The sequence below is a fragment of the Dermacentor silvarum genome, chromosome 8 (assembly GCF_013339745.2).
Source record: "Dermacentor silvarum isolate Dsil-2018 chromosome 8, BIME_Dsil_1.4, whole genome shotgun sequence".
NCBI classification, from domain to species: Eukaryota; Metazoa; Arthropoda; class Arachnida; order Ixodida; family Ixodidae; genus Dermacentor; species Dermacentor silvarum.
Window position 1 is genome coordinate 172,442,572 of NC_051161.1, and position 20,466 is coordinate 172,463,037.

Sequence of the window (20,466 nt, forward strand, 5' to 3'; positions counted from 1 at the left end):
TCACCTAGCCTTCCGCTGTAGGGATTGCAGCTGCATGCCGGAACTGACAGAAATGAAAGTGGTGTGCAAGGAAAGAAACAAGCTGATCTGTGGAACTATAAAAGCAGCTGAGATTTCAAAGCGGAAGGAAAAGTGCGTGCATCACTTTCCTCTCGGTTGCATTATCTGACAAAGAAAAAAGGTTTCTATGCATCTGAATGCGGCAATGTCAGATGGTATGGTTCACTCGCTTTCTTTCCTTCCCGTTTGTTCCATTTTCTTATTTTTAGTGCGGTGTGGAAGCTTTTCAAGCGTGAGGTTCCGTGCAGCATGATGGCTGTTAGCTCGTATAAGTGGTCAAAAAGCTATCATTGTCTTCACTGAAGTGGTTGTCGCATGCGCTGTAACTTGTATTTATGTATGGTTATCCACCAATGAACCAGTAGTTGCAATACAGCGCTCGTGTTTGTTCGCTGTGTTACGTTCTTGAAATGTGCTACCATATTACGGCGTTATTAACCAACTTGCCCACCAGTATGTCTTAAGTTATGTTGAAGTTTGACCACTTATGCAAATAAATACAGTTGCTGATGGATATTTATAACATGAAATGTGCCACAAAATTTTTCAAAATATTCGGGCAGTCAGAAGAAGCATGTTTAAAAGAGAAAAAACTTCATTTTGTGTAGTCTGACAGTGAGTGACGAAAGATAGTTTCATGCCATGTTGACGCTATCTTCACATCAGCGGTAGGAAGCGAAGCGAGCCATGCTTTCATGTCCTCCACGGCTGATAATGTAGCCTGCAGTGGGACGATGCTGTCGTGAAAAGCGCCGGCAGCAGTGAGCGAATGCTTCGTCTGCCTCTCACTTCAACGCATCTCCGAAACTCGATAATGACGAGACTGGCACCTGCGGCCACTGGAACGAGGACGGCGAATTTCGTAGTTGAGCGTGCGCTCTCCGAGTGTCAGCCTTTGTTAAAGGAAGCACCGTTTTGCCAAGGCCTCAATTGTTAACTTTGTGACATTTTCTGGTGGAGGTGCTGGGTAAATCATACGATCGCCCGAGATGCAGCGTACTCCTGATTCAACACCAGTGAGAAGCCCGACAAAGCTCACCCCTGTGCACGTCCATACCAGCCGTCGTCTTCAACGGCTCCAGCCACAGCACGGTCTGCTACCTGATCCTACTAACCGTCTACTTCTGCGCTTGCCGCACCAACGCAGATCCTTTTACATCAGCCGCAAACACACAGTGTGTTCCACGGAGGTGCTCTTGAGGACGTCGAAAACTGGCTTCACCACTTCGAAAGGGTTGCTGAATTCAACGGTTTGTCCCAAAAGTGCAAGCGTTGTAATGTGTACTTCGCTCTCGGGTATTCCGCAAAGACGTGGTTTGAGAACCACGAGGCGACGTCGACACCGTGAGCCAAATTTTGTCAGCACTTAGTTGCCGCCCATACCAGCGCTGACAGAAAGGAAAGAGCGGAGTTGGCGATCAATCAATCTATCAATCAATTTTATTTACCAGAAACAAAAGGAACTGGAGGGACACCTGGGCAAAAAGCTGTCGTAGCAGCTTGACGGAGGCCCAGGGTTCCCTACATGGCACTAGCACTCACATGACATATACACAGAAGGCTTTATACGCAACACTTTCATGAAAGGTTTCATACACAACAAGCATTACACATCGCAGCTATGCATAAAAAATGACATTTTACAATTGAATGCAATATGCTGATAGGTCGCTATAAAGAAAGAAAGTAGTCACACAAACCATCTTTGTTTAGCGTAGCTGTGTGCTTATATTTGTTTAGTACAGTCGGTATACAGTGGAACCTCGATGATACGATCACGGCTAATACGAATTTCCGGATGATACGAATTTTTCTGCGGTCCCGGCCGAGCCCCATTACTTTGCAACGTGCTAGAAAATGGTTGTTACGAATCCATTTTTGACCCGCGTCCGTTGATACGAATAAATGCCGCCCCACCGACGGCCGCGAAAGAGAACAGCGCGCAGCCACGCGCTTTCTCCCTTTCTCTTTTGGTGCGGAGGCGCGGACGCGACGCCCGACAGCGCGGAGGCCGCGAATGGCGCGAAGAGTTTGAAGCGGTGACGCTTTTGTTGCTTTTGTGCTTTTCCTCCTTTTCCGCATGCCATCGGGCGGAGTGGCTGCCGTGCTTCGGGCCGCGTTCTTTTTTGCGCCATTTTGCCTAGTCGCAGCGAGCTATGTCTACCGAGATATGATCTCAGCTTATTCGCGCGGCCTTACGCCGAGGCGCGGGAGCCTCCATTGGCGCGTCTTCCGTCGGCTGCGTTATCGGTGCCGATGGCACAGGGCGATTGTGGGTTTCGCTGCTGGAGTCACACGGTGCAAGATAGTGCGGCACGTAATCCACGGTGCAAGGTTGCGCTCGTTCAATCGGGTGCGCGTCTGCTTCTCCCCCTAATCGCCGTATTTTTCTTGCCGTAGGAGCGCTTCCGTATTCCGAAGGCGTGCTTCGTCCAAAGTTTATTCGCCAACGAGCGACGATCCATCACTAACCTGGGAGTTCTCAGTAATCCGAATTCTGTGTGTCAAGTGAAGACGCCGGCGTGGTTTACGAAGCAGACAACTGCGGTTGCCATCTTGCCCCTGCCACAGCAGCAACCAAAGGAGAGACGCCTTTCAGCACGGAAGCCAATCGGAGGCCCGCTTTTATCAGAGGGCCCGTGTGACTACCTATCGCAGACCCGAGCTTCTTTGGTGTTTGTGCGTTTGTTACAAGTTGGCGACGACGGACGAATTGAGAAGCGCAACGGCGAAACTTTGAGCTTTCGAACGATACCAAGATTGCAGCGCTCGGTGGCGGGAAATACGAGATATGGCTCCGTGAACTGCGGTGATTTTGCGGGATTTAAAGCTGTTTTCTCGCCCTGTGCACTGACGAATTAAACTTTTTCGGGCACTTTCAGTGCGTTTTCAGCCAAACCATTTTGATGCAGCATAGATTAGGCGTTGCAGATACCCAAACGCGTGGTTTTCAAAAATCTATTTTTCTCGCGATTTTCGCGATCTGATCCCCGCGTCCCCTCTTAATTTAGCTAGTTTTAATTGTGTTTCGATGATACGAATTTCGGCTAATGTGAATATTTTTCGTGACCCCGTGAGATTTGTATCATCGAGATTCCACTGTATTATGTTTTAAGGACTGTAGGCTGTAATTGTTTTGAGACCATGGTACCTTCCATACCTCGGGGTTTCGTGTAGCATGTTTTGTGTGAGTGCAGAGTTCTAGCTGAGCAAGGGATGTCAAATAATTCTTAACATATTCGGATGAGAAGTAAATAGTGTCTAGTAATCTATGTTCGTATAATTTATCTACGCGATTTAGTCTGTATTTTAGAAATATATTTTCTGTTGGTGAAAGTCGATTAACGTTCTCTATATACCGAGTGATTTTCTTTTGAAGTATTACCAGCTTTTGCAAGATAGATTTAGATGTTGTAGCCCAGACAAGGTAAGAGTAATTTATATACGATAAGAAGAGACCATAGTATATTTGAAGTTTTGCTCTCGTAGGTAGAAATGTGCAGCAGCGTGCCATAGCACCGGTAACCGCAGAGAGTTTGCTGCAGAGATGTTTGATATGGGCATCCCAACGTAAATTATAAGAAAAACATACTGTAACAATTTTAATCTCTTCAACCAGTTCAATGCGTTGGTTCTGAAAATAAATAGCATGATTAAGGTTAAGTGGTTTATTTTTTGCGCGAAATATTACAACTTTTGTTTTAAGCTTATTTGCCTGTGTCCAATCGGACAAACTTGCCATAATTTTATTACATTTTTGCACAAGTCTGTTCGCATCAGGACCACACAATGTGCAATGTGATCCAGGCAAGAATTCAAGCGACTAATGGGAGTGTCGCCACGTATATTGATGACATGGCTCGGCTCTTCAGGTGTGCAGACACTTCAATGCCCGAAGACAAAAAAGTCCAGCGCCTAATGCAAGGCGTAAAGCAGGAAATATTTGCCAGCCTTATCCACAACCCACCGACTACGCTTGCAGACTTTCTCGCTGAAGCCACTGCAATGGAAAGGGCACTACAACAGCGCGCCAGGCAGTACAAACTGTGGGAATTATGAAGGTTCATATTTGCCCGCGTCCTTACACGCGCCACGGAAGTGAGGAGAGCAAACACCTTTTGCCCTCTTCCCGTGCGGGGAGCCAAACGACTTTTCGCGACCCTCTTGGAAACTGGTTGCAAACGCAGCGCTCACGTGCACACGGAGCCTCGCGCTCATGGGACCGAGCCAAGAACAGGGCAGGGCGGTCGAGGTCGGCGCGGTCGGTGACTGCCAGTACCAGAAGAAGACTGCGAGCCACGATGAAGGACGGAGCTCAGGTAACCATCTCGTTCCTATCCTTTGTCGCACCCTGCTATCGTTCGACCACTATCGACCCCGACAAACGTTGTGGTCGAACCTAACCTGCTTCCACGCAAATTCCCTGGAGCAATAAATGTTGTTGTGCTTGTTATTCTATCGTGTGTTGTCGTGTTTCTGCTTGACCTGGTACCGCCGAAGCCCGGTCGTACAAGCCAAGCACAAGGGATTTGGCCGTCAAGCCTAAGCCTTATGCACAAAGGCACCAACACGCCGGCATTCTTCGGCGGTTTACCGAACCTATTATCTTCAGTTGGGGGAAATCTTGGTTCCCTCCGTGCCCACCGTCAACACAGCGGATTGCGGCAGCGTTTCTCGGAGGCCCTTTTCGAATGGCGAATAACCTCTCTCCACCACACGCGTCCCCAGAACGTCGGAAAATTTCGGCGTACACTACCCAGGGCTCGACTCAGACGAGGTCGTGCCCACAGGAACAGCGCGCGCCGCCAGCGCAGTCGTCCCGGCCACTTTGGGCGTGCACTCGGTCTGGCCAAATGGCGCAACCTCATCGGCTCTCCGTCACGCAGCGAGATCATGCGTCACGGAGCCCGATAGTGATCGGTGCCCAGTAAACACGGAGGGCCTCCGCAGTTGGAGCTATGCACGCAGGCCCTGGACGAATCGCTGGTGGAGTACGTCCGGGTGATGCAGGAGCTTTTGACTACGCTGATCCGAGTGCTTCAAACATGGGGCGAGTGGAACGAGTAACTCGACAAAGCCATCCTACCTTTACACTTTACCTGCGGGGTTCACGTTACAGAAACACTACGCAATGGCAAAACGGTGGCTTGCATCTCGGATCACTCATGCCTCGGCAGCTTGATGCGCATCGCCGTCCCGTGCTGCAATGATTCAAGCCGGGTGAGCACATCAAAACTGACTGCTATAATGCCCAAAGAAGCTGCTGGCCCAGGCTGAATTTGAGGAGTGCAAACGTAAGCTTACCAAAGCCGCAAAAATGACAATGTGCCTCTCTGGTGGCCCCACCGGATCTCATGCCGCAGTGATTCGCGCAATGCTTCGCACTACATAGGCGAACTTGCCTATGTAGTTGCCTACAGTTGAGTCTGCGAAATATTTTAGTGACTTCAGATCATACGTTTTCTTGGTTAGTACATTTTTTTCTCGCAACGTATCAATGAGGTTCTACTGCATTCTGTGAGCTGAATGTAATTTTCAAATCTAAGAGCATCTGCGTAGTTATGGCGGTCATTGATCGACGCAGCGTTTGGAGGGGAAGGGCTGAGAACGAAGGGACCGCGAGGTGTCCATGAACCAACATCTGGCAGGCAGACATCGAGCGGATGAGAAGTGAGGACAACTGATTCCAAAAAGAAGTCAGTTCTGATACCGAAATTTTACACAGCAATCTGCATGGTTGCTCTTTTCCGATATATGATGATCAGTTGTTTAAACGGCAGACACGTGGCCTGCCACAATCACGTATGATTCACTGTGCAAGTGCACTGATGGCAGCACAGCGGATACAGGCCAGTTCGCTTCTGCATTGCGTCCATTTCTACCTCGAATAGAAAATGCACAACAAGCACTTCACTGCAATCTCGTTCACACGACACAGTCTTATGGTGTTACCGTTGTGATCAGTAGACGTGCCACTTTGCACTGCAAGTGACTTACGATGACATTCACGTGCAAGAGATAAATGAACTTGTGTCCCTACGGCAGTGTCTTTAAAGAGCAAATTCGTAAATTCCCACTTTTCAAGATCTCTTAAAATAGTTTGAGAAGTGCAGAGATTCGGATAAGCATTACGTAGTCATATTTTATATATCAAACTATTTTGTGATCGAGTTGAGTATATCAGAGTTGGACTGTGTCTCTTATTTAACTTTATTACAATCATTCTTTCATTACTGCTGTCCATATTAAGCCCATTGATATCCTGGCCGCCTCACCCACCTTGGCTGCAAGATGAGATTCGTAAGTGAGGTAGTGTGCACCAGGAGAGCCAGTTGCTTTTTTGGTCAGGGAGGGCTTGTCTCGGAGCTCAGTCATATGTGCCTGTATAGCCACACTAACTGTTGGTGTAATCATTGTCTTCTTTTTCTGGATTGAGGTGGCCACTCCAAGCTTGAATGTGGATTGAAACGGATGTACCGTGATGCTACCAGTTTTACAGGCGTACATCGCATGGGAAGATGTGGTTGCCAAAATTACCGTTGGTATGAATGGCAAAAATGAAAGGAAGGCTTACAGAGGTGCTTCCTTTTCAACTGTTCATATGAATGCATGTTGCATGGGCTGCTTGCACCACTTGTGATGCCACTCTTAGGGTGCCACTCTTAGCGAGTCTCTTCTGCACCAGCAGTATGATGAGTGGCTCTATGCAGGTGAGAGAGGCTTCCCTGCACTGCCTTGGCATCCTGGGTCCCATCGAGTGGCACCTGCCGTGCCTGTCCACTGCACACTGGAACCCCATCTCGGGCATGGTGGACGAGCCAACCAAGGGCTGTCGGCACATCAGTTATGCGATCATCTTCCGCACCATGGAGCGTTACCTCAGCCATCCCGAGTGAGCCATTCACTCGCTGCATGACTCGATGTCTTAGTTTGCAAACACTTACAGCCTAACAGCATTGTTTCAGTTGAGAGTGCTGGTAATGTTTGCAATGCACCTCGTGGTCAAATTTCAATCAACTGAATGAAACTGGATGAATAATCCGTGTCACGGACTGTGTCGTACTAGCACACCGTGTCGATTTCGGTGTGCCTTAAATGTTCCCATTCGAATATCTACGACCAGCTAGCTGATGTTACCACTTTAATTGGAGGTGTGCGAATGCTGTTTATTGCTTGCAATTGTTGGGCAAAAAAACAAGGTGCTGCCCATGCTGGGAATCGCCTAGCATGGCGTGACAAGAATGTAGCAAGCCATCGGTAACTTGGGTACCGAGAGAAATTATCGGGCAACTGAAGAAAGCAGTTTTTAACGAGAAAACAATTCATTTTGTTGAATTTGGGAGTCGGCAACGAATGATACAGTTTCGTGCCACGTCGGCGATATCTTCACATCGGCGGTACAAATTAAACGAAGCCAGCCGCACTTTCGCGTCCGCTCTTCCCCTGCGGCTGATAGCGCTACCCACACTGGGACAACGCTATCACGAAAAGCGCCGGCAGCGGGGAGTGAATGCTTCGTCTGCCTATCGCTTCAACGGGTCTCTGAAACTCGAGATTATGCAACCTCGAGATTATGCAATGCGCGATAAAACAGCTTACGTGATGCCACGCTGTTTCGGCACACCCACTCTTTGCATACGCGGCAAATTACCTCTAAAGCAGAGTGCACAGCTGGATATGTGCTCAGCCGCACTTACAGCCATGCGCAGCCATGGCCGAAAGGCGCACTAGAAATCGAGATTTATTTTTATTATTTATTTACGTATATTGCCATCTTGCATAGCAAGATATTGCAGGAGTGAGTGGATATATATGTCAATCAATTGAAGAATACATTTTAGTGGCAAAAAAGAAAACAAGCAATATAGAAAAAATAATATCCGGAAGAGCTAGTTGATTCATGAACATAATTAGGCAATAGGTTGGCAAATTCATCACTCGATAACTCGCGCAAGTACCCCTCAAGGCCATTCCAAATCACAATTGTATGTGGAAAAAAGGAAAACCTAAAACAATCAATCAATGAATTCAAAGGAACAATGTTAAGACGATGACTTCTTCTGGTTGGCCGAGAAGAAGGGTTTGTGGAAACAATAGGTGCATTGACATAAGTTTTCCCCTGGGCAATTTTATGCAGCAGAACAACACGGTCGCAAGTACATCTATGTGCCAGAGGTTTTAGTAGCAGCTTACTAGCATCTGATGTTGGTGAGAAATAACGATTATATATAAATCTTATGGCTTTTTTTTCTGAATAGACTCAAGCATGGTTATGTCTTTGGAATGATGGGGTGACCACACTACCGACGCATACTCAAGTAGAGGTCCTATTAGTGATCTGTATGCCGTTAATTTACATTCTTTAGTTGCATCTCGTAAGTTTCTTTTAAGAAAACCCAATTTTCTCAACGCTTTGTTGGTTGTACATTTTTTTTCTTTACAAATACTGCAGGCCTTATTCGGGCCCAGGCAGGAGTGGTTACGTCAATTCTAATAAACAAGACTAGAAACAGAAAAATACAGGGACATCAACATTTGCAATACAGAATGGTTGTCACGAATTTCAGCGCTCCAGAAACGAACAGAGACAGAAAGCAGATACGTAAAAGAACATTTATCTCAAACAGAAAAAATGATATGGAAGAAAAACAAACAGCAAACTACCCTAACACACTATAAACACTATACATACACAAACACTCTAAAAACTAGCTATACATATAAAAACAAACAAGCCCTCAACTACAAATTGTTCCTCCGCTAGACTAACCAACGCGAAGTCACGAACAAACGAACGTTCTGACCGTCGCTAGTCGTGCTGTCGGACTCCGGCCCAGCGTGGGCGTCGACCTCCGTCGAGAGCGATGAGGTTGTGGTCTTCTGCAGAGACCCGCGTGGCACAGGACGGGGTCTGGGCCAGTCGGCCGTTGTGCCGCTGACGTGGCGTTGGCGATTGCCTTCGTGGCAAAGGACAGCAACTGGTTACGGCAGCGTGGGGCTGGACCGGGGCTGCGGAACACAGCCACGACGACGCAGTCGGGGCTCAAGAGCTGGAGTTGTCGCTGGCCAACTCGCGAACATCCCCTCTTCAGTCCATGGTCCCTGAAGCTGCTGCCTCCCGTCTCCAGAGCACAGCTGGAGATGCAACTGCTTGTCGACCACGTCAGCAATGCCAGCTCATCATTGCCTGTGTCCCCTTTTTGTTCATTTCTTCTTTTTTTTCTCACGCGCTTCACGTGCTTCTCGCCTGTGGGTCCCTTTTCTGTTTCTTCGGCCTGCGTCTTCGTCTTTTTTCACGTTATCATACGCCTTGCCGGTGACTCATGACAATGGTCAACAATAAATATCAAGCAGAAACAAGAGTTGTAGTTGGCAACTTAAAACCAAAGCAGTGATATACCATGCACACACAATAGTATACTACATTCAGCATTTTACCTAATATTAACATAAAACAGACACGACAATTGATTAACTTCCTTCATTGCGGCATAGTGCAATATTAATCGAAAAGAAATATTATTGACAAGATGAACGAATGATTGTGTCGTATTAGCGTTAACTACTTCCTGTGGTAATTTATTGCATAGTGAAATAGCATGAGGAAACGGGGAATATTGATGTATGTTAAGGTGGAGTAAATGATTGCCTGACTGTTTTTCTGTGGTCAAAGAGCATGGACGGCTCGGTTATGTAACATTCACGCGTTATTTTAAAGTGACCATGGTAAAGCTGATAGATAAATTTAATCTGGACACCATTCTACGATGTTCGAGCTTTTTTATCTTTGCCCTATTGCAAAGGACAGATACGCTCGAGAGACGCGAATAGGTAGAATAGATAAACCTCGAGGCTAAGTTCTGCACTCTTTCTATTTATGTAATTAATGTAATGTCGATACGGACTCCAGATTAGGTCCGGATATTCTGGTTTTGGCCTGACGAGAGCTTTGACAACTTTACGGCGGGTGGCGCATGACGCAGTTTCCGCTTTAAAAATGCCAGCTTTTTCAGTGCGTTACTACTACAAATATTATCTATATGGGGTTCCCAACTAAAGTCACTCGTCAGTGTAACACCCAAATACTTCACTTGTCGAGTGTGTTTAGCATAAGCATTTTTAATGGTGTATTTAGCAAATTCTAAAGGCTTTTTTTTTTGTTTACTAAATGTGATGCTCGCTGTTTTCGAAGTATTGAGCTTCAAGCCCCATTTGTCACACCATGCACTGATTGAATGCAATGCATCATTTAGTCTGACTTGATCAGAATGCTGATTTATGGTACTATACACAACACAATCGTCCCCAAACAGTCTGATCTTCACCAGTGGTTGCACTGATAAATAGATATCATTGATATAAACCAAAAACAACAGTGGACCAAGCACCGATCCTTGCGGTACTCCTGAGTGCACATCTAGTGTGTCAGAGATTGTCGGGATAAGGGGGGAGATGCCCACGGCCCTCTGCCTCGGCACACAGAGCCCGAGGTTGGCGCATGCCTGCGCATCAGTTGCGGTCCGGTACAAGCTCGAGGAAACAATAGACGACAACTACGTATACACTCGGAAAGCATTTATTACGACTGCAACTAACACTTCGAGCAGGCCAGCTAGTTATAGTTCACATCGCTGAGGGTTCCCTCGAAGAGAATAATACTCTAAGAAGGGCTTCCGACTTACCATCTGGGGAATACAGGCGGCTGCGGCGATTGCCGCGGCAAGAACGCGGTTCACTAACCACGTGCGGGAATACGGGAGCAGCGGTGGAGACTTCCGCCATCGCTGCTTGCTTGGGACCAAAGAGACCCGGGCGATGTCAGCGGGATCTCACGTGACCCACCCTTTTGTTAAGTACTTATCTGAACATTATGTTCAGATAAGTACTCAATGATATATTTATGAATAATGAGTTCCAATAGTTAGCAAGATGTTGATATTAAAGGAATAGGTGTGTAGTTACACATTAACTGCTTATTACCGTCTTTGTGAATGGGAACAGTAGATGATTCTACGGACTTTGAAAAAATTAGGGATAAATACCGTGAGCTCCATTCAGAATATCGCCGTAAAAACATATCCGGTATATTGTCTGGCGCAGTACTTTTCATAGTATCGATCTTGAGTATAAGGTTATGTGCACCAGCTGAAGTGATTACCATACTAGGAAAAGGTGATGCCGAAGGAACAGTGCAAAACGTGGGGGTGTGTCCATCATCACAGGTGAACACTGATTTAAAGTAATTATTAAAGGCTTCAGTGATGCTAAGATTATCTGAGCATGGTTGGTTGGCAATAATGAATGAAGGAGAGCTCTGACTTAGTTGACTGATGGTTCGCCAGAACTTTGATGGTTTGTTTTTAATGAAGGATGACAAAGGGTTATTAAAGTAGAAACTTTCTGCATTTGACATAGCAGATTTGAAGTTATTTTTAAGTGAGGACAATACTGAAGCTTTCATTGGATTGTTTGCATAGGGTTGTTTGCGAAGATGCCTGATGCGACGAAATAAGTATGTAATTTCACGTGTGTGCCACGGGTGCGTGGAGTTGCGCTTCACATACTTGGTTGGAATGTAATCAGTGATACATTGATTCACAATTGAGCAAAAACGGTTCACTAACACGTCAACAGAGGAATGGTTCCCACAGCTCAAAACTCATCAAAACAGCATTCGAGTAATTCAGTTATGGAGTTGTCATCGGCACGCTCAAAGTTCAATACAGTCTGATGTGAAGGAAGCTTAGGCACAGTTGCTAAATTCAAATAAACAATGATACCCTTATGGTCCGACAGGCCTTCAACAATATTACAATCATAACCATTTTGTCTAAGTTGCTCATTTATGAAAACAAGATCTAAAATTGAGCTTTTGCGGGTTGCGGAATTCATAATTTGCCTCAAACCGAAAGAAATAGTCATGTTAACCAAGCAATCACAAATGACTTTGTGACAGCCACTTGCAGATAGTGTTGGCCAATCTATGCCAGGGGTGTTGAAATCACCAGCAACTAACATTTTACAACAGTTAAGTTTGTGTTTGGTTATATAATAACACTGAAATTCGTGTCAGGGGGTCGATAAACAGCTCCTACAGCCAAAGTGAACGTCAGGCAATACTGTAATTAGGAACGTCAGGCAATACTGTAATCTCAATACCTTGGTTCACAAAGAGTGCCACACCGCCACCGCACCAGCCACTTCTATCTTTCCTGAGGACACTGTAACCTGGCGGTAAAATTTCAGAGTCTAAGATGTGTTCACCAAGCCATGTTTCAGTCACGCAAATCACAGAAGGATGATAAAATGCAACGAAGTGATGAAAGTCTTGAATTTTGGTAAGAAGACTGAGGGCATTTACCAGCGAGAAATTAGTATCGGAATGCAGTCAAGTTTCATTTACAGCAGAGGTTTGCATTTTGATTTTAATGATTGAATCACCTGCTTCATTGAGCGCATAGTGTACATTGTCTATCAGCAAGGAATTGTATTGCAGACGAACCGTAGATTCCTTTGATTTACCGAAAGTCTCCGAAGAGCTTGGCGTGCCAACTTACCCCCCTGCCCGCCCCCTTTTCCCTCTGTTCACTCGTGGAGCCGCCATCTTTCTTGTCTCACCCGCTTTCACTTGCACCTAACAGGGCGCTGCTCCACTTCGGTGGTCGCTCTTGTCGCGCAATTTGAGAGGTGCGTTTGCTAGCAGCCGCTTGATCCTTTGATCCTCTGCGTCTGTGTAAGTTTCCATTTATTGTCTCGGTATTCCTTTGAATTACTAGTGAAATTTCGTTATATTGCAGTTGCGTATAAACACACTTTGTTATATTGAGGTTCTAAATACATGGTGTTCAATGGACAAGATATAATGAAAAGTTATGTACTTCGTTATATCGAGAATTTCATTATATTGAAGTTTGTTATATCGAGGTTTAACTGCATTTGTTGTATCCACCACTATGCCCGGTCAGACTATGTCGGAGGGCCGGAGAACCGCGAAATGAACAGCCCCAGCACTGGTATATGAAAGGCGTTTATTGTTAGTCCACAATGGGTATATATACTGTTGGGTATGTATTGTTGTTTTAGTTTTAGATGTTCAAATTACTCTGCTTTATTGCAGTTGCAGCTGTTTAATTTTTGTATTAATTTGGTGATTGTTTGTGCTCCTTATCGTTATTGTATCAACTGTTTTTTCCAATTTTTGTCTGTAATATGCCCCTCCCCACTGTAATGTGCAAACCACGAGGGTAAAATAAAAATAAAAATTAATAAATGTACAGATGCATGAGGTCGTAACAGAGTTCAATGTCCTTTGTAGTCTTTGAACCACAGCGGTGCTCTTCTTGGCCTTGTCGAACGCCATTGGCTCTGAAACGTTCATTTCAACTGGTATCCCCACAGATGGCGGTTGATGTTGGTCGGTGTTTTCTGGCTGTGGATTCGCCAGGCGATGTTACTGTTTCAGGTGGGCAGCTTCTTGCAACGGTAGATGTAACTGGTCGGGGGCATGGTACTAACATATCCCGATTCCAGGTGCGGCCATCATTAAGTTTGTAAGTGTCCTGGCCACATTGGTGAACGGGCTTGAGCAGCTCACTGCGCCCTTAGGCACGTGACCTGGCAACCTGACTTGCACCGGTTGACCTGTTAACGGAGCACGCTTCGCAGCTCATCAACAGTCAGTGTAGACCTTACTTGCTTGCTGCTTCTGTGCTACTCTGCTGTAGACGGCTTTCATCTCTGCCTCTTCATCTCTGGTCTTGGAAAAAAACTGTACTCGGCACTCCTATAAGATCCAGTTTTGCTTTTGGGTGACGACTGTGCAGAAGGACGGAAGGCTTCAGTTCTGTGGTTGCATGCGGCATGAAACGGTAAACTCCAACATATTCAGTGATCGCTGCCTTCAGAGGCCGACGTTCTCCTGTACAAACTTGGACATACTCTTTGAGTACCTGATTAAACCTTTCCACTTTGCCACTAATTTGCGGGTGATACACTTGTATGGTTTAAACTGGGGGCCATGGTTGCTCACAGTCTCATCTGGGTAGTCTTCGTTCCTGAATACGCTTCACATAAAAGAGATAACTGTTGCAGTAGTCACTTTGGCCGAGAAGCAAACCTCTGGCCACTTGCTGAAGTAGTCAATGAGCGTAATGGCAAAACGACAATCTGTAGGCACATTAGCAAAAGGGCCTACAATATCGATTCCCGACGTCTCCCATGGTGCACACGGGAATGCCACCGGCTTCAGGGGTGGTTTCACGCGCTTTGCAGACTTGTCAACAGCTTTGCATACACCAAAAGATGCAATAAGCATCTCTACTTGCTTGCACATAGCAGGTCACCAGTGGGCATCTTCGATTTTCCACTTCTGGCTACCCGCGGGCTGCCAGAGCCAGCTAGAGCGCCTTCGTTTTTCTCGGGTTGCTCCGCCCACCGCGCGACAAACTTTGTGGGGATGCGCGACTCTCACGCGTCCCCTGATGTTGTTTTCGCCGCATGGCTCCTGTAGTCTGGCTTCTCCGCATGGCTAATCCTGCAGCGGTCCTCGTGGTTGCGGCGCATTGCTGGAGATGGCGCGAGTGTCGCGATGCTAACGCCGCCGAACGGCGGGGTGACTTGGGAGAGAAAGGTCGAGGGCGCTTTCTCTTTGGGTTGGGATCGGTGAGCGACGCGGACGTCTCACGCATGCGCCGATCCACGCTTCAGGTCTCGCGTGGCTCGGAGCGGGGCACCGGTATGGACGAACACGGATCGTTCGAACGCGCCACCGTTCGCGTGACCGTACACGTGAACGACTAGGCGTTGGTGTCATAGCATGGGGCGAACATATTCCCTCACTACCGGGTCGCGGTGAGTCGGACTTCCTTGATTTGTCGCGCGCCCATGTGAATGTTCTATTGGTTGTAATTCAGCTACTGTGCATTGGTGTATGAAAGGCGCAATAAATGCCCTTGTGATTGTTTGCACTACTGTGTTGTCGTTCCTTTGTCCCAAGAGCAGATGTGAGACCCCACAACTTCTGCCGCGCGTTCATTTTACTCGGGTTGGACGGTTCTGGCTACCCCTGGGCTGCCAGCACCTGCCAGGACGAATTTGGTCTGGCTGCTCTCCGGTAGTTCTCTGACTAGCAGATGACAAAAACAGGCGATGAGCACTCGCCGCCATCTTTGTGGGGACTTGACGGATCGCAACGTGTGCGCTTGAGGACTTTTACCTCGCTCACCCTACTGGCTACGGTCGCGTTTGGGTTGCATTACTTACAGCGTTGGCTTTCTAAGGTTCTAACGCATCGTTCTGCCTTGCGAGGTGGTGCCATACGAGCGGCGGCGCATCATGTGAAGCTTTTTTTTGTGTGAGTTTGTGTGTGTGTCCTGTGAAGGCTTCCACCCGGCCATGAACAGCGCACCGTGCTCTCGATCATGCATGTATGCCATCTGCATCGTGTTCCACCTAAGTTGCAGTCTGCGAAGTTGTAGACCCTGTCAAAAAAAGCACTTGACTCCAATTGGGAAATTTCCAGTTGGTACCAATTGGAAAATTTCCAATTTTAAATTGGTACATAACTGGACCAATTGAACCAACTGGAACGTGACCAATTGGTTTTGTTGGAGTGACCAATTGTACCCAATGGGTGCCAATTGGTTTGAAACCAATTGGTTGGAATGACCAATTGCACCAATAGGAAATACCAATACACATACATACCCCACAAAGCAAACCTAAATAGGATTACAGCTGTCAGAAACAGGTTTGCTATAGCCTTAGTACTGCATGCATATATAGTTATAGCTCATTCCAGTTTCCTTGAATGGGTTCATAAACTGAAAGTATGATTTCCCAGTTGGTTATGTTCTAGCTAGTTTATTCCTATTGGTAGCCCAATCAGACGCAGTTGGGAATATAAGGTGGGCCTAGCTTGTTCAAACTGGCAAGTCTAATTGGACTCAATTGATTGCATTCCTGACTTAATCGTAGCCAATTTGGAGGTAAGGATTTCCCAGTGGGCCCAGTAGATTCCAATTGGCAAGTCCAATCGGACTCAATTGGTTTCACTTTGACTCAGTCGTAACCAGTTGGAACTAGGCATTTTCCAATCGGTTTCAATTGGGTCCAGTTCATTTCAATTGGCAACTCCAATTGGTTTTTACTCTTACCCAATCGTAACTGGTTGGAAGTAAGGCTCCAATTGGCTTCTATTGGTCCCAGTTGATTCCTATTGGAAAAGCGAATTGGAGTCAGTTGTTCTTTTTTAACTGGGGACGCTCATTCCCACACGTTGCGGTGCCTTTTCGGTTCATCTTTCTCTGGTGGTATCCCAGTGCATCTCTCGCGCATATGTGGCGATATCTCCTTTTTCTGCAGTCAGTAAAGGCGTTTCAGTTAGCCTGTGTTCGCTCCGTCTCTCCGTCGTCTGCTTGGGTGGCAGCTCGAAACCGATGTGTTCTAACTATGGGCCGTTGATGTTAATAAAGGGAATGTGCTGATTGAGTAATGACCACACATGCGTTAGGTTATTGCTCTCATGATCGACCGATACTATTTCTCGTGTGCTACTTTTCGCTGGTCACTGGTGGCGTGCATTTTCATGTGCCAACCGCAGCCTCATCTCCTTCAACACAGGGGCCAGAGAGAAGCACCATCAGCCAAAACAAACTGTCTGAAACCGAATTCAAGCTTGTCGGCTCAATTTATGCGTATAAGACGTACCCGGTATCTTGCTTTTTCGTGTCTTGTGAAATAATGATAAAACCGAAACTCATGAATATCGCCCGTAGGCGATGTGATCACTGCAAGCAGGGATCCTCGAGCGATCGCTTTCGCAATCCCTAACGCGCGATTTCACGTCTTGGCATCGGATGTGTCAGAGGCCGTTTGTTGTGCTGAAGTGCAGTGCGCGTCCTCTGCCGAGTAGCGCGAAATCTCGAGGAGGTCATCTTATTACCGAATGCAACTATAAATTTTCAAACTGGCAGCTCATAAATTGGCCGACTACGCCGAGCGCGTGTCGGTCATGCCAGCCGCTGCCATGTTGGTTTGCGTTTATCCCGCGGCCAGCTGTCCCGGCGTTCAATTTTGCAAACTTCGGGCAGCTTTGGATCCCAGCCCACGTGACTCCAGACCGGAACTAGCCGGCTGCCAAAACTCCGAAAATCGAAAAGGCCCAGTATCGCTCACATAGTTGCTGTCCTTGTTATCCTCGGATGAGACTCGGTGGGCTGCGTCTAGGACCATGAGGGACGAAGGTGCTACGAATTGGTCTCCCCGAAGCTCGAGGTCTCCAACGACTGAGAGCATAATCCACACCCTGTGGAATGGGACTGCCTCAGCAGGCAACATCTTTACAGCAGGCCATGTTGAAGTCACCCGCTTTATGACCTGTTGAAGCAGCCAGTCCTGCAATGTTTCAGCAATGAACTCTGCGTGAGTGACACATGTTGAGGCAACACAAACTGCCTCCCCTGTTTCTTTCTCCTTCACATGACCTTGGAGGGGCTTCCTTGAAAGGGCATCGGCAACAGTATTCCATTCAGCCTTGTGGAATTCAATTGTATAGTTGTATCCCAGCAGTTTGGCGTGCCATCTTGCAATCCTGAGTGGATGGCGACCCTTCATGCTCAGGAGTGTGATGAGAGCCTGGCGGTCAGTGCGCAAAGTGAATAGGTGGCCCCAAAAGTATACTTCCCAATGTTCACATGCCCACAAGCAAGCAAGGGTGTTCAGTTCTCCAACAGAGCACTTCTGTTCCTGTGCAGTAAGCATTCGAAAAGCAAAAGCAATTGTTACAAGTTCATCATCTCTCCTCTGCTGTAATAGATGATGCATCCATAGTGACAACAATGTCACGTGCAGGGTCAAACAGCTGTAAACATCTAGTTGCCAAAGAACTTTTCAGCTGCTCGAAACAAGCTTGTCTTGCTGGATTCCAAGTGAACGTGGCATTCTTACGTAGTAACTCGCGAAGAGGCTCAACAAGTCCCGTATACTAGGGCACAAACTTAGCGTAATAGCCTAGGCAGTAAGGCAGAAGAGCTCGCAGAGACAAAGATTGTGTCAACCAGGGTGGCTGTTCCATGGTGTACCGGATATGCGGTGCTGCAGGGTCTCTACACCGAATATTCTAAAAATCGAATTCGAACATTCACTATTCGATTTGACTCAGTGACATTGACACACCCCTACTTTTTATGCTGTTTTGACTGGGTTTACAGGTGCTGTGTTATGACTCCTCTGTGTCGCAGCGCCAAGCTGTCTCGTGTGGCGTGCCAGGTGCTCAAGTGTGCACTGGCGACACCAGCGGGCTTTTCCTTTGCCTCACAGCACGGGCAGGCAGAGGACATGGAGGACACTTTTGCCTTTCTTCACCCTTTTGTGCCTTCGCAATGTAAGGCAAGTCTCGTCCTCTACTACATATAGTTCAACAAGGAACAAACTAGGCTTCTGCCAACACCAATTTGAAGCGAATAGTTTGAATAGTTGTGACCCTTGATACAACACCCAGATGTCTACAAATCTTAAAAATACAGGGCAAAGATAATAGAAAGGTGTTTGTTTCTGGAATCAGTTTTTTTTTTTAATACTGTTATTCAGGTGTTTTTATGCAAGAACTTGTACAAGTGAAGCATATTTTACAACACTAGCAGTACAGAGAATTTGTTTACAAAAGTTTGCTGTGTTCTGGCTCAGCCTACTTGAAATTTCATGATTGTTAAGGCCACGGGAAAGTTTCGCATTCACTTGTTGTGCGGTGCAATGCCTGTTGCACGTCGTCGCATTGGTTCAAAGTGCAACCTTCACTGCGAGACAACGGCAGTTTAGGCTCTCTTGCGCAATTTCAACTTGGTGCCGTCTGCCACAACACGGCCCATCCAGTAGGTCGACAGACCAACTTGGTAGGCATGTTCAGGCAGAAATAAAGCAGCTCACAAAGTTCTGGCATACCCTGTCAGTGAAGCTGATGTTGGGATTAAGGGCTTCTTCGTATATTGCTTTGGTTAAGGAAATAAGATATGTTAACCCTTTTTTGACGATTGTTGTCTACAGGCAGCATATCAGAAAAAAATTGTTTTCTTGCCGAGTTGCAGTATTGAGTACGAAGTTTCTGGCTAAATGTCTTTGGCCAACACTGAATGCCAGGCAGCAAGCGTCACTTGTTAGTTTAGACCTGATGCAGTGGGTATGTACGATTGTGTGCTTTGGTGTACAGCAATTGGGGGAATACAGACGAGGAGGAAGTTTGGCACGCGACTCTTTTGAGCGCAAGGTCAGAGGAGACAGGCCGATGCAAGATATCCAACTACGGTAGTGTCACACATGTGATGTGAAGCAAATTAAATGTATATACCTATGGTTCACATATGATGAGAGCTGTCTATACAATGTAAAAATGAAGCCTTCGGTGGCTTAAGGTGAAGCCCACTTCCAGTTTCCTGCCTCGGGTTTTCCCCCTATTGCTGAAAAAATTTCTGTAAAATATTTTTTCTTTTTGTTGATTATGCTTATTCTTGATGTGTTTTGCAGATTTAGATAGAAAATAAATATTTTTTCTGGGTTTTTATGTCTCGTCAAAGGGTTAGAATGCATAGTGATCTGGCAACACTGGCCACGTTTGGAATCTTTGTTTAGGCGCATTTAGGAAGCGCCTGCATGTTGTGCAGCTTGGCGATCAGGATTCTAAAATGCAACCGCCACCCGCACCTAATTACTCCAGAGCCCCCACAAATCAACAAGGCCACACCCGCTGGTTTTAGCACCCTTGCATATTGGTCTGGACAGCATTTTCAAGAGGCTTGGAAACCGAGCCCCTTTTCATGTCGGCATGTGCTTCAATGTGTGGCATAAAACAGCAATGCCTACACATAAAAATATTTGAAAATAGTTGTGCTTATATAAGGAAAGCAGACGTTCCCCAAAAATTCTTTGTACAGAACCACGCATTTTGCTTAATCACTAATTTAGAAATGAAGCTGATGTGGCTAAGAGATATCGAATTTTTTAGGGAGGCTACGTTTTGGACGTCGCCGTAAGCAGACATGGGGGAATGAGATTGATACATTGTCTGCATTTTATTTTATTCCCTCATTTCATTATGCCTGTTGCAAAAGAAAGAAAAAGAAAAGACCTGGTTTGTTAGCAGCGTTGCCCTTTGCTTCGCATATAGCAGTGCACAGCAGTAGGTACAAGGGTGAAAGTAACAGCTACGTGTGTAACTTTGGTGTCGAGCGAGCAGTTTCGTTTTGCCATGCTTGACGCTTTGCTGTAAGTTGATAGATGGCGCTTGACATACCCTATGCTGGTGAACATCATCATGCACCAAGACTGATGTCCATCACTCTTTTCACAAAGGCTAAACAGGTGGCAGTGGGTGTAGTTGTGTTGCTGGCTAGCGACATGAAGCAGGAAAGTTAG

At 46.5% G+C, this 20,466-nt stretch overlaps 1 protein-coding gene across 1 annotated transcript in view; it reads left to right on the top strand.

Annotated features, from left to right (window-relative positions):
- LOC119461848 (serine-protein kinase ATM) overlaps positions 1–20,466 on the top strand; it is a 754,892-nt gene that overhangs the window by 351,759 nt on the left and 382,667 nt on the right. The window contains exons 34-35 of the mRNA XM_037723219.2: positions 6,771–6,952; positions 18,300–18,473. Of these exons, the coding sequence (XP_037579147.2) occupies positions 6,771–6,952; positions 18,300–18,473 (356 nt within the window). The remainder of the gene's footprint in view (positions 1–6,770; positions 6,953–18,299; positions 18,474–20,466) is intronic.